Below are 15,000 nucleotides of genomic sequence, written 5' to 3'. Positions count from 1 at the left end.
ATTGTGATGATTATGGCTTACAGCTTATGAAAACCTCACATTCAAAATTAGAATATTGTGAAAGGTTTTCATAAGCTGTAAGCCATAATCATCACAATTATAACAAATAAAGGCTTGAAATATCTCACTTTGCATGTAATGAGTCTATATAATATATTAGTTTCACCTTTTAAGTTGAATAAATGAACTTTTGCACCATATTCTAATTTTTCCAGTTTCACCTGTAATTCATGTGTGAGAGTCTAACAGAAGGACGGACAAAACCAGTGAAATATTGTCATATTTCATTACCATTTTCTAAACTATAGCGAATAAACTGTGATAATGTGAGAAATGTTGAAGGTGTCGGAATAAATTTTGGTTTGACTGTATGTCCTGCTTTTTCCTGATATAACAAAAATAAAGTAAGTGCCTTACGGATTAAAGTCCTTAATCCATATTGATTTGTTGCAGTGCAAAGTATTGTGTGTCAATATTTAATCTAATTTAAAGTCATATAAATCATATAAATATTGGGTAACACTTTATTTTACGGTGTCCTTGTTACATATGTTACATGTACTTACCATAGTAATAACAGTAAATTATGCATAATTACATGCAACTAACCCTCAACCAAACCCTAACCCTATTGTAAGTACATGTAGTTATTTAATATTACTCAGTACTTAAATATATAATTACACTGTAACAATGACACCTTAAAATAAAGTGTAACCTCATATTGTCTGTCTGTGTGCAGGAAGAAAAATAAAATAAGTGCTTTACTCCTTAACCCTGCCTTGAAGACAATATGCATTCCATATCTCTTCCATATTGATTTATGTTGCAGTGCAAAGTATTGTGTGTTAATATTTGAGGTAAATATTGTGTGTGTGTGTGTGTGTGTGTGTGTGTGTGTGTGTGTGTGTGTGTGTGTGTGTGCAGGAAGGGAAGCAGCTGGTCTCGGAGAAGCCGGAGACAGACGCTGTGGTGAAGGAGAAGTTGGCGGCGCTGCAGAAGATGTGGACTGAACTGGAAACCACGACTCAGACTAAAGCCCAGTGTCTGTTTGACGCCAACAAGGCCGAACTCTTCACACAGAGCTGTGCTGATCTGGACAAATGGCTGGTGGGCCTGGAGGGTCAGATCCAATCGGACGACTACGGCAAAGACCTGACCAGCGTCAGCATCCTTCTCAAGAAACAACAGGTCTGAAATTACTTCATTTAATCAATTTTTCCGAAATCAAGACCCGTTCCCAACAAGGACGATAACGATAAAGATATAGTTTATAAGCCCCCCTGTAGTCGATAATTGTATACCTTAAAACTCCTCTTTGATCACCAAAATGACATTTGAAAGGAAATGCTTCATGCCTTAAAATATCTTGAATGTAACTCGACACCCTTGTCTCATTTAGTATGCGCGGTTCTATGAATATGCAAATGAGCCCCGCCTCCACTCACTCACTCAGCTCAGAGATCCACTGGTTGACGATCACACGTTGATCTGATTGGTTACAAGGTCGTTTGTGACGTCAGAAACACCAGCGATTTCAAACCGTGTTTTTGAGACTGTCTTTGGTTCACTGCAGTTTTAAGCAGAAAATACTCAGCAATGCTGTCGACTTATGAACTTACACATGGTGTGTCTTAAAGCGTATTAAAAACACCACATAGACACATAAACAACATTAAAAGCTGGATTTTAATGTTAATTAGTTAATGACAAAAGTGTTTTACAATACAACATGAACATAATGGGCCCTATCTTCCACCCGGCGCAAATGACTTTGTACACTGACGCATGTATCATTCATATTTTGCACCTGCGCAAAGCGGACTTTTCCCTCCACAGACGCACGTCGGTAAACTAGGGAATGAACTTGCGCTCCCTGGGCGGGGCGGCGCAAAAAAGGAGGCGTGTTTCGGCGCAAACATTCCCTAGTGCTATTCTGCAGTTCCAGAAAACAATTCCCCCACTGACCAGAACAAACCTAGTCTAAAGTCAGTGGCGCGTCGCGCGTACATTCAGATGCTATTTTAAGCGCGCATGCTTGGCCATAATACAGAGTGTGAACAACGCGCATACACTGTAGATGATTCTCTCATCTACACAGATGCATTTTACTTTTTGCAAATGATACATTATTATAAGGAAAAATATTAAAACACGAGGGAAATCATTGTGGTGTCCATGAAGATGTAAAAAAATGTAGGCCTAAATCTAGCTTACACATTTACCCACATTTTTCAGGCTAATTGTAGTAATGACGGATCAGACCTGTTTGCCCAATAGTGGCAAGACACATATGTATATAAGGACATCTGACAAATTAGTTTGTCCGTCAAGAACCAGGAAAAAATAAAAATCTCCAATCCCCATACAACGTCACTTCTCTGTCTTTCACGGCCCTGACAAGAGCGTCGGTCTCCTCGGCTGTGAACCGCTCCTGGCGCGCGCCTGGTAAATCCGCCGTTATAATAGCACTCCGCCATGCAACATGCGCACCTTCTCTTAAAGGGTATGTTGGATGACGCTCTGATTGGTTTATTTCACGTTACGCCCAAACCACACCTATGAAAAATGAAGCTACTTCAGACCAACCCCTTTTAACCTTGCGTCGGGCGCAAGAGTCATTTATCCCGCCGGTAAAACAGCAACAGCGCCCAAGACCCGCCCACAAAGTTACTTGCGTTTCGCGTTTGATGCTTGCGTTTCAGATCGTTAAAATAGGGCCCAAAAAGTACATTGTACTTATTTTTCAATGTAAGTACCTAAAGCCACTTCTATATATAAAGTGCGACTGTAATCATGTTTGTTGGTCCAGATCTTGGAGAACCAGGTGGAGGTGCGTCAGAGAGAGGTGGAGGAGCTTCAGTCTCAAGCTCATGTCCTGAGACAAGAAGGGAAAGACACGGACGAGGTGGATGGACGTCGGGTCGAGGTGGAGCAGAAGTTCCAGGAGCTGCTGGATCCGCTGCTGAAGAGGAAGAACTTCCTCATGGCCTCGCGCGAGATCCACCAGTTTAACCGCGATGTGGAGGACGAGATTGTACGTTTGCTTTAAAATAGGGGAGACACTTTACAATCAGGTTCATTAGTTAACTACATTCGTTAGCATGAACTCATAATGAACTGCACTTATACAGCATTTACAGGCGAAACTCGAAAAATTTGAATATTGTGCAAAAGTTCATTTATTTCAGGTGAAACTAATATATTATAGACTCATTACATGCAAAGTGAGATATTTCAAGACTTGTTATAATTGTGATGATTATGGCTTACAGCTTATGAAAACCCCAGTCAAAATTAGAATATTGTGAAAAGGTAACATAAGCTGTAAGCCATAATCATCACAATTATAACAAATAAAGGCTTGAAATATCTCACTTTGCATGTAATGAGTCTATATAATATATTAGTTTCACCTTTTAAGTTGAATTACTGAAATAAATGAACTTTTGCACCATATTATAATTTTTCCAGTTTCACCTGTATTAATCTTTGTTAATGTTGTTCTCAACATTTACTAATATTTTATTAAAATCTTGTCAACATTAGTTAATGCACTGTGAACTAACATGAACAGCTGTATTTTTATTAACTAACGTTAATAATGATGAACAAAAAGAGCAACAAACGTATTGCTCATGGTTAGTTCATGTTAGTTAATACATTAACTAATGTTAACTAATGAACCTTATTGTAAAGTGTCAGCAAAATCTGCGTGTGAATGTTGACCTGCTCTAACGGATAGTTTCTCGATAGCTTTGGGTTGAGGAGAGGATGCCTATCGCTACGTCAACAGACCACGGCAACAATTTACAGACGGTTCAGCTTCTCATCAAGAAGAACCAGGTAATGTGTTCAGAGTTTTGTTTAATTGCCATTTACAATCACACACACATTCAAATAGATGTTCTGGAGCAATTCAACACACACTTTACACCTGCCTCATGTCACGATTCGAGACACATCACGATACTGAACTCAGGATAGGATATTATTGCGATACTCATAGACATATGATAAAAGGTTTACACAAAATCAACTGTTGATTAAAATGCTAAATTTGGTTTTACATTAGTGTGTGTGAATGAATAGGTTTGGACTTGGTGCTGAAACCCAAAGCACAGGACAATAAAGACACCAGAATCACAATATTCATGATTCTGAAGCTGAAAACAGAAGTATTTTAGACGAATATGCTTGAACTCTGTCACTGACTAGATATATTTAAAATAATGTTGGCCAGTTTTTACTGATAACAAGACATCTGGCATTATCAGGACCCACAAATATTCCCCCATTATATTCAACATTATATATATATATAGTAGTTTAATGTAGTACTGACACAAAAACACTGTAAACTTGATTTTTTTTTTTTCTTACACAGTAATTTTTATTTTGGGTGAACTGTCCCAGGGTATCCGCGGGGTCTTGAAAAGTATTAAAAGGTGATAAATCAATTTTGGGAAAATTAAGACCCTTAAAAAGTATTAAAAAGTCTTATCACGGCTTTATAAAGTCTTAAATTTTGAAAGTATTTTTTCTAGGGATGCACCGAATAATAGGCCGCCGAAAATAGCCCAAAAGTGCATTTTCGGTTTTCGGCCGAAAGACTTTTATCACCGAAACAATACGGCCGAAATGTTGTGATGACGCAAACAGAAACCGCGACCTGCACGTGCTTGTCTGAAGCAACATGTCTGCGATGTGGACGTATTTCAGTATATCTGAACCCGCGAGGAGACGGAAGCCTTGTTTATACTTTCGCCTGCCTCTGCAGCGCGAGTCTCCACAGACAGCGCACCGCTCCAAACGGTCGAGGCGTTTATACTTGACGCGCTCGCTGTTGTACTATTCTTTGAAACGACAGGGAGCTACTCAAGTAACTGTCCTCTAACCATCAGGAATCGGTGAGAAGAAGAAAGATAAACACGTGACAATGTTTATTTTTTAGTATGGTACAGCTAGTTAAACAATTGTGACAGTGGCGGGGTAGGTTGTAACACGTGTTTTGAAAGTGTTATTGTGTTAGTGTATAAGTCCATTGTGACTTAAAATGCATTTCATTTGTTTGTTCTTGTCACCATTTGACGTAAAATGCATTTCATTTGTTTGTTCTTGTCACCATTGTGACTTAAAATGCATTTCATTTCTTTGTTCTTTTTCACCATTGTGACTTAAAAATGCATTTCATTTGTTTGTTCTTGTCACCATTGTTTACACATGCACAAACACGAAATATGCACATACACCCCCCATATTCACACATATTTTATTGTTGCAGCCATTCATTTAAAATAAAAATGATGTTGTGGCATATCACTTGGAATACCCTTAGTTTTTGTGCATTTTGTCTACCTGTTACAACTTACCCCAGTATGTGTTACAACCTACCCTAGTAGTGGGGTAGGTTGTAACAAAGGACCACCTTGTATTCATGATCATCTCACAAAGTCTGTGATATATTTTGAAGAAATTTAAATTGTTGCCATTTGTAGTAGACAAATATGGGTACTTTGCCTAAAAGTTTCAGACGTGTAGCTAAAAAAAAAAGGTCGTTTTAGGTGCTGAAGAAAAAAGTGTTACAACCGTCCCCGGTCTCCCCTACCACCACCAATAGAAAAATAATCATGTAAAACCCAGTAAACCCTGAGATTATTACTTGTGACGTTACAACAAAATATGTATAGGAATATGTATTAAATTAACGCTCTCTTAAATATTTTCAAATTTCACTAAACATATTTCATTAAGTTTCGTGTACATTTGTATTAAACATGGACCTTTGTCCATTAAAATGGCTTTTTATGCTAGTGTATGCTCATTTTTAAAATGTAATCAACTAATTTAGACGTGCAAACTGGGTGCTGGTGTGATGAGAAGTTCGTGCTCGGCTTTGTTTTTATGAGAGAACATTTCATTTTAAAACCTTTCTGCAGGCCAGCAGATTATTATTTAATGTACACATGAGTGGGGTCAAGTTAAACATTTTAGTTTGAATTTTATTTTATACTGTGCATTGTGCTAAATAAATATTTGCATAATTTGTAATTGATTTATTCTTTGAAAATGTTAATTTATGCAATTACAATGCCTTGATTTTAGTAAAGTTTGTACACAGTCATAACCACAAATGCAATGGTACTAATAATTGGTTTTCGGCCAAGAATTTTCATTTCGGTGCATCCCTAATTTTTTCTGAATTAGCTGTCCAACATTTTGAGTCCCAAAAACATCGTAAAAGTGTGTAAATTTAGTCTATTTTATTTTTTTTTTAAACGAAGAACTGAGGCACATGTCAGCATGATTGTTGTTGAGGGTGGAGCAAAGTTTTGTTTTGTTTTTTAATAAACTTTGCTTTGATTTACTATACCAGCCTATTTGATTTTTTTTTTTTTTTTATCAGAGTGGTCTATAGTCTTTATCACAAACTAAAACTGTTAAGTTAAAAGTAAATGGTTACAGCTTGAAGTGGCGGTGAGGTATTAAAAAATATTGAGAAGGTCTTGAAAAAGTCTTGAAAAGGTATTAAAATTAACTTCAAGATTCCTGCATATACCCTGTGTCCACAATATTGTTGTATTTTTCTATTGTCAAAATAATTCTGTTTCGCATCGACACGCGGAAGCAATTGAAAAAATCTATATTATGAATATTTAAGGCCAGTCAAGTAGTTTGTTGAGGTCAATTTGTAGAGAAAGACTACACGCCTGCACACGTATATATAGTCAAATGCTAATACCTATAGACTAAACGGTAACACTTTACTTGAAGGGGTGTGCATAAGACTAACATGACACCTTCATAATCATGACATGACACATGTTATGAATATGGAGGTTTTATGCATGTTTATGACAACTGTCATTAAGTGTCATTCGCTCAGTTATGACATTTTTAATGCAAATATGACATTGTTTGAAATGTCTTTGTTATGACACCTTGACATAAGCAAATACATCATAACCTGTCAGTGTCTTTGTCATGACAACTTGACATAAACCATAACATCATAACCTGTCAGTGTCTTTGTCATGACAACTTGACATAAACCATAACATCATAACCTGTCAGTGTCTTTGTCATGACAACTTGACATAAACCATAACATCATAACCTGTCAGTGTCTTTGTCATGACAACTTGACATAAACCATAACATCATAACCTGTCAGTGTCTTTGTCATGACAACTTGACATAAACCATAACATCATAACCTGTCAGTGTCTTTGTCATGACACCTTGACATAAGCAAATACATCATAACCTGTCAGTGTCTTTGTCATGACAACTTGACATTACTAAGACAACACAACCTGTCATAAACATGACCTAGCAGATTAATTATCAAACTTAAGAAAGCACTTAGCTTTATTGGTTAAAATTACATTATACTGTCATGTGTTTGGTTTTGACATTGGCTGTCATGAGGCCATTATAACTTTTTAATGAAAAATTCAATTTGTACGACTGTAGTTGAGGTCACGAAAAATATTCATGACACAGTTATAATGCCTCATGACAGCCAATGTCAAAACCAACCACATGACAGTTTAATTTAATTTAATGTCAAGTTGTCATGACAAAGACACTGACAGGTTATGATGTTATGGTTTATGTCAAGGTGTCATAACAAAGACATCTTAAACAATGTCATATTTGCATTCAAAATGTCATTATTGAGCGAAAGACACTTAATGACAGTTGTCATAAACATGCATAACCCTACTTCATATTCATGACATATGTCATGTCATGGTAATGAAGGTGTCATGTCAGTCTTATGCACACCCCTTCAAGTAAAGTGTTACCGACTAAACATGTAATACGCATGTGCACGCCGTCTGCGTTTTCACAGATTCACGTTTTTGAAGTTTACGCAGAGATTTTTATTTCATTTTATTTTTTACGCTTGCACCTATTTCAAGGTTTGCATTCTCGAGCCACTAAACACTGTTGTCGTGCGAATTAACAGCCGGAGCGCATTAAGGCTTTTCTGTTAGAACGGTGTCTAAGTTAATAACTAATGATCTTTACAACGGAAGTGAATCAATCAAAACTAACTTTATCTGGACAATAACTTTATTCTAGAGCTGCTGTAAAGCCTAAACAATCTATTACTTTAATCTCTGTAAAGCTGCTTTGAAACGATCTATATTGTTAAAAGCGCTGTATAAGTGAAGCTGACTTGACTATTGCGATATATTGTGACACGATGCATTGTTACAGACACTACAGAAGGAGATCCAGGGCCACCAGCCCCGCTGTGATGATATATTCGAGCGCAGCCAGAGTATCCTGAAGGCCGACAGCCCGAACGTGGAGTCGATCCGGTCCCGTCTGTCGGACCTGCAGGAGCTGTGGAGTCTGATCATGCAGGAGACCGAGAAGCGGCACTCCAGACTCGAGGAGGCACACAAAGCACAGCAGTATTACTTCGACGCCGCCGAAGCCGAAGCCTGGATGAGCGAGCAGGAGCTCTACATGATGTCTGAGGAGAAGGCCAAGGTTTGTGCAAGATTTATGCTCTCGTGAATGTGATCTCGAAAAAGTAGAATATGGTGCAAAAGTTCATTTATTTCAGTAATTCAACTTAAAAGGTGAAACTAATATATTATATAGACTCATTACATGCAAAGTGAGATATTTCAAGCCTTTATTTGTTATGATTGTGATGATTATGGGCTTACAGCTTTTGAAAACCTTTTCACAATATTCTAATTTTGACTGGGGTTTTCATAAGCTGTAAGCTATAATCATCACAATTATAACAAATAAAGGCTTGAAATATCTCACTTTGCATATAATATAATATAATTTGCATTTAAATTTTTTTAGCATCATTACTCCGGTCTTCAGTGTCACATGATCCTTCAGAAATCACTCTAATATGATGATTTGCTGCTCAAAAAACATTCACTATTATTATCAATGTTGAAAGCAGATGTATACAATTTATTTTCAGGATTCTTTGATGAATAGAAAGTTCAAAAGAACAGCATTTACTTGAAATAGAGTCTTTTGCCATATTCACCTGTGGTTTATAGCCTTAAAGCCGCGTAGTGTAACAGCGCAGCGCTTCTGTACGTCACACGCATCACACACACATGACCAGCGTCGGCCAATAGTGAGCCTACGTGTGACGTACAACCCAGAAGCGCTGCGCTGTTACACTACGTGAACTCACTCGAGGCCCACAGAGAAGGACATGAATAGTTGAATAAAGTCGTTATTTTTGTGTTTTTTTGCGCACAGAAAGTATTCTCATCGCTTGATAAACTTAAGGTTGAGCCGCTGTAGTCACTCGGACTATTTTAACGACGTCTTTAATAACTTTCTGGGCCGGCAAGTTTCAATAACAATAGAAGCCTATGGAGGAGTGATCCAGCTCTCAGATTTAATCAAAATATCTTCATTTGTGAACGAAGATGAACGAAAGTCTTACGGGGTTGAACAACATGAGGGAGAGTCATTACTGACAGAGTTTACATGTTTGGGTGAACTATCCCTTTAACCGCTAAAGTGAACATTAGCTTGGTTTGATATTTAGTATACTCCTGTTCTGAAGTGCTGTCCCGTTGTTGTTCTCAGGATGAGCAGAGTTCAGTGGCCATGCTGAAGAAGCACCAGATCTTGGAGCAGGCGGTGGAGGACTACGCTGAGACCGTGCACCAACTGTCCAAGACCAGCCGAGGCCTGGTGGCCGCCAACCACCCCGAGAGGTGAGGGACGCTTTATTGCTATTATTAAGAGGAAAACCCCTTGAGATGGTGAGGGGACCTCAGAGAAAACATACTTCACATGCATACAGGTGAAACTGGAAAAATTAGAATATGGTGCAAAAGTTCATTTATTTCAGTAATTCAACTTAAAAGGTGAAACTAATATATTATATAGACTTATTACATGCAAAGTGAGATATTTCAAGCCTTTATTTGTAATAACTGTGATGATTATGTCTTACAGCTTATGAAAGTCAAAGTTAGAATATTGTGAAAGGTTTTCATAAACTGTAAGCCATAATCATCACAATTATAACAAATGAAGGCTTGAAATATCTCACTTTGCATGTAATGAGTCTATATAATATATTAGTTTCACCTTTTAAGTTGAATTACTGAAATAAATGAACTTTTGCACCATATTCTCATTTTTCCAGTTTCACCTGTAAACTTAAACTCTCACATTTGTATTTCGAATCAGAGACCGTCTCCATCTTTACACCTCTGGCTCAATTAATATCATATGCTGAACATCTCTGAACATGATCCTGAAATGAACCCCGACTCTGTGTGTGTCTGTGCCGTAGTGAGAGGATCGGCATGCGCCAATCACAGGTGGACAAGCTTTACGCTGGACTGAAGGACCTATCAGAGGAAAGGAGAGGGAAACTTGAGGAAAGGTTTCGGCTCTTCACGCTGAACCGAGAAGTGGACGATCTGGAGCAGTGGATCGCAGAGAGAGAAGTGGTGGCTGGATCTCACGAGCTCGGACAAGACTACGAACACGTCACTGTGAGTCCCAATCCTAGCGCCTCTATGTCCAGCATATTCTTGGAGCTAATAATAATTATAATAACGGGTTTATTTATATAGCGCCTTTCAAGAACCCAAGGACACTTTACATAATATTGACAGTTACAAATATACAGGAAATTAGAAAATCGTGCAAAAGTTATAATTTTGATGATTATGGCTTCTTATGAAAACCCCAAATTCAAAATCTCAGAAAATTAGAATTTTACATGAAATCAATAAAAAAACGGATTTTAAATGCAGAAATGTCGGCCCTCTGTAAAGTATAGTCATGCATATGTATATAGTTATATATACTAAATATATTAGTTTCACCTTTTAATTTGAATTACTGAAATACATGAACTTTTGCACGATATTCTAATTTTTCGAGTTTCACCTATACAATCAGGATAATAACATGAGTTATTTTTTCATATTCGTCTTTCTGTGGCTCTAAAGGCCCTTGCACACTGAGTCCGAAATTCACGTCCGAAATGTTCGCACGTTAAAAATAAATACGTCAATCTCGCTTGCAAGTTGCACACCGCCTCCGAAACTTTCGTACGTCATAAAAAAATCGGATCGGGTTCGATTTTCTGCGTTTTTCGCATCCGTAGCGAGCAGTTTGAATGGTGTTTTGACAATTCAGAGCCACCGAATCACCAATACGAAAAAACGCATACGAAAATTTCGGGCTCAGTGCGCAACGTCTGCACTGGTGGTGGTTGAGGAGATTCCCCCTTCCATGTGAAGCGCTTTGAGTGCCTAGAAAAGGGCTATATAAATGTAATGAATTATTATTATTATTATTAACGTCCTTAAGTTGTCAAAACACCTCTCCACGGACTTTTTGTCAAAACAAATGCTTTGCTACGGATGCAAAAAACACAGACAATCGAACCCGATCCGATTTTTTTTATGACGGACGAAAGTTTCGGAGGCAGTGTGTAAACATGATTGACACAACGGGAGGTCGTACAGGTGAAACTTGAAAAATTTGAATATGGTGCAAAAGTTCATTTATTTCAGTAATTCAACTTAAAAGGTGAAACTAATATATTATATAGACTCATTACATGCAAAGTGAGATATTTCAAGCCTTTATTTGTTATAATTGTCATGATTATGGCTTACAGCTTATGAAAACCTTTTCACAATATTCTAATTTTGACTTTGGGGTTTTCATAAGCTGTAATCCATAATCATCACAATTATAACAAATAAAGGCTTGAAATATCTCACTCTGCATGTAATGAGTCTATATAATATATTAGTTTCACCTTTTAAGTTGAATTACTGAAATAAATGAACTTTTGCACGATATTAAATTTTTTCGAGTTGCACTTGTATTTATTTTTTATCGTACGAAAACTTCGGACGAGAATTTCAGACTCAGGACCTTAAATGTTGTAAACGTACTAAAAGTGATCTTATAATAAATGCATTTGTTCTCCTCTCTACAGATGCTGCAGGAACGCTTCCGTGAGTTTGCGCGGGACACCGGAAACATCGGTCAGGAGCGCGTGGACGGTGTGAACCGCATGGCGGACGAGCTGATAAACGCGGGTCACGCCGACGCCGCGACGGTGGCCGAGTGGAAGGACGGCCTGAACGAGGCCTGGGCCGATCTGCTGGAGCTCATCGACACGCGCACGCAGATCCTCGCCGCATCCTATGAGCTGCACAAGTTCTACCACGACGCCAAGGAGATCCTGGGCCGAATCCTGGACAAGCATAAGAAGCTTCCGGAAGAGCTGGGCCGAGACCAGAACACGGTGGAAACCTTGCAGAGGATGCACACCACGTTTGAGCACGACATACAAGCGCTCGGGACGCAGGTGCGTCGCCACATACAACACACACAGATATTAATACACAAAATCATTTTGGGCTAGAATGAATTGTAAACATTCTCTTCTCAGTAAAATGGCATAATATGGATCTTGATTTATGCATCACTGATATCTGAAGGTGAACGGCCTGCCTTGCGAGACTAATATTGCATGACAAAGAAGTACATTAACCAGTTTTATTGGTTAAATGCACTAAGCCGCTACACTTTATTAATGGATCATAACATGTTACAGGTGAAACTGGAAAAATTAGAATATGGTGCAAAAGTTCATTTATTTCAGTAATTCAGCTTAAAAGGTGAAACTAATATATTATATAGACTCATTACATGCAAAGTGATATATTTAAAGCCTTTATTTGTTATAATTGTGATGACTTACAGCTTATGAAAACCTTTTCACAATATTCTAATTTTGACTTTGGGGTTTTCATAAGCTGTAAGCCATAATCATCACAATTATAACAAATAAAGGCTTGAAATATCTCACTCTGCATGTAATGAGTCTATATAATATATTAGTTTCACCTTTTAAGTTGAATTACTGAAATAAATGAACTTTTGTACGATATTCTAATTTTTCACCTGTATGTCTTTTGAAATCTCAGACTTTGTCGGGATTCATCTTTCATCATCAAACCTTTAAAGGCCCCCTGAAATCAAAATTTAAGTTTTTTAGCTTTAGTATGAATATGTTAGCCTTACGGTTATGAATAAGCCGGTGTGTTCCAAAACAATGACAAAATTCGCATTTAGGAGAAACAGGCATTCACAACTTACAGTCTCAAAAAAAATCACTAATTTTTATGACATCACCGTGGACTTCAGCTTCTCATCACATATTCTGTCCAATCAAATGCTCTCTAGAATCTAAGCTCCGCCCCCTGTGCTATAAACAGCACCTGGCCGAAGGTGCTGATATTACGTCAATATGTGTTCAATAATTGCTCAAACGCTTGAGTTTTATTCCATTTTCTTGGTTGGTTAAGAATGAAATGGCTAGAAATTATTCACATCTCTACTATTGAATACAACGTATCATCAGCGCTTGGATTCGCTTCCATGGTGCTGTCAAGTACGACTCCAGTCTGTGAGGTAAACTAAACGCTATTGGCGATTTGAAAAGGGCGAGGAGCTATTCAATATGTCCCGCCTTAGCTTCCTGTTTCCGTCAACGCGTCAAACAAAGCTGCGAATAGACTGTAAAAAAAGATGGACGACGCCCCTTCACTCTCTTCCATTGGTGAAAAGTGATGCCGCCAAAGGAAACATCCGGTCTCTATGAAGCCCCTCCTTCTGAAAAGCACACTGTGCTCTGATTGGTCGGCTGGAGCAGTGGTGTGTCATGATTGGTCGAGAGCTTAGCGTGTTTGGGAAATGTCCCGCCCGTTTCCATAACCTTCAGTTTAACACTACTAACTAACTCAACCAGGCCCCGCCCCTTTATTCTGCGTATTAATTATTTAAATGAGGAATATTGTGACGTGTTCGTTCCCGGAAGAAACTCTAGAGCAGGGTTCCTCAAACTCGGTCCTGGAGGGCCACTGTCCTGCAGAGTTTAGCTCCAACCCTGATCAAACACACCTACCTGTGAGTTTCTAGTGACCCTGAAGACCTTGATTAGCTTGCTCAGGTGTGTTTGATCAGGGTTGGAGCTAAATTCTGCAGGACAGTGGCCCTCCAGGACCGAGTTTGAGGAACCCTGCTCTAGACTATAATGGAGGCGTACTATGGTAGTTAAGCACCGAGTTACGGCGTTGTACGGGAGACTCGCCCCAGGTTGATGACTGTGTTTGGCTCACTGCTGCCCCTGCTGGTGTCCTCAGGTCCGGCAGCTTCAGGAAGACGCGGTGCGCCTGCAGTCGGCATACGCTGGAGATAAAGCGGACGACATCCAGCGGCGCGAGGGCGAGGTGCTGGAGGCCTGGAGGAGTCTCCTGGAGGCCTGCGAGGGCCGGCGCGCTCGGCTGCTCGACACCGGGGACAAGTTCCGCTTCTTCAGCTTAGTGCGGGACCTCATGCTCTGGATGGAGGACGTCATACGCCTGATCGAGACTCAGGAGAAGCCCAGGTGTGTGTGTGTGTGTGTGTGGACGTCATACGCCTGATCGAGACTCAGGAGAAGCCCAGGTGTGTGTGTGTGTGTGTGTGGACGTCATACGCCTTATCGAGACTCAGGAGAAGCCCAGGTGTGTGTGTGTGTGTGTGTGTACGTCATATGCATTATCGAGACTCAGGAGAAGCCCAGGTGTGTGTGTGTGTGTGTGTGTGTGTGTGGACGTCATATGCCTGATCGAGACTCAGGAGAAGCCCAGGTGTGTGTGTGTGTGTGTGTGTGTGTGTGTGTCTGTGTCTGTGGGCGTCATACGTCTGATCGAGACTCAGGAGAAGCCCAGGTGTGTGTGTCTGTGTCTGTGGGCATCATACGTCTGATTGAGACTCAGGAGAAGCCCAGGTGTGTGTGTGTGTGTGTGTGTGTGTGGACGTCATATGCCTGATCGAGACTCAGGAGAAGCCCAGGTGTGTGTGTGTGTGTGTGTGTGTGTGTCTGTGTCTGTGGGCGTCATACGTCTGATCGAGACTCAGGAGAAGCCCAGGTGTGTGTGTCTGTGTCTGTGGGCATCATACGTC

The 15,000-nt window shown here is 39.4% G+C and overlaps 1 protein-coding gene across 2 annotated transcripts in view; it reads left to right on the top strand.

Annotated features, from left to right (window-relative positions):
• The window catches only part of sptbn1 (spectrin, beta, non-erythrocytic 1), a 98,213-nt gene that overhangs the window by 63,201 nt on the left and 20,012 nt on the right, over window positions 1-15,000 (top strand). For both annotated transcript variants that reach the window (XM_056243021.1, XM_056243020.1), the window contains exons 19-26: window positions 928-1,191; window positions 2,813-3,037; window positions 3,757-3,846; window positions 8,230-8,508; window positions 9,592-9,722; window positions 10,310-10,514; window positions 11,981-12,355; window positions 14,196-14,440. In XM_056243021.1, coding sequence (XP_056098996.1) covers window positions 928-1,191; window positions 2,813-3,037; window positions 3,757-3,846; window positions 8,230-8,508; window positions 9,592-9,722; window positions 10,310-10,514; window positions 11,981-12,355; window positions 14,196-14,440 — 1,814 coding nt within the window. The remainder of the gene's footprint in view (window positions 1-927; window positions 1,192-2,812; window positions 3,038-3,756; window positions 3,847-8,229; window positions 8,509-9,591; window positions 9,723-10,309; window positions 10,515-11,980; window positions 12,356-14,195; window positions 14,441-15,000) is intronic.

Source organism: Rhinichthys klamathensis, unplaced genomic scaffold, assembly GCF_029890125.1.
Source record: "Rhinichthys klamathensis goyatoka isolate OS25496 unplaced genomic scaffold, OSU_Roscu_1.1 h1tg000769l_1, whole genome shotgun sequence".
NCBI lineage: Eukaryota > Metazoa > Chordata > Actinopteri > Cypriniformes > Leuciscidae > Rhinichthys > Rhinichthys klamathensis.
The sequence above is the reverse complement of the archived record's forward strand: the minus strand, read 5'-3'. Positions and strand labels throughout refer to the sequence as shown.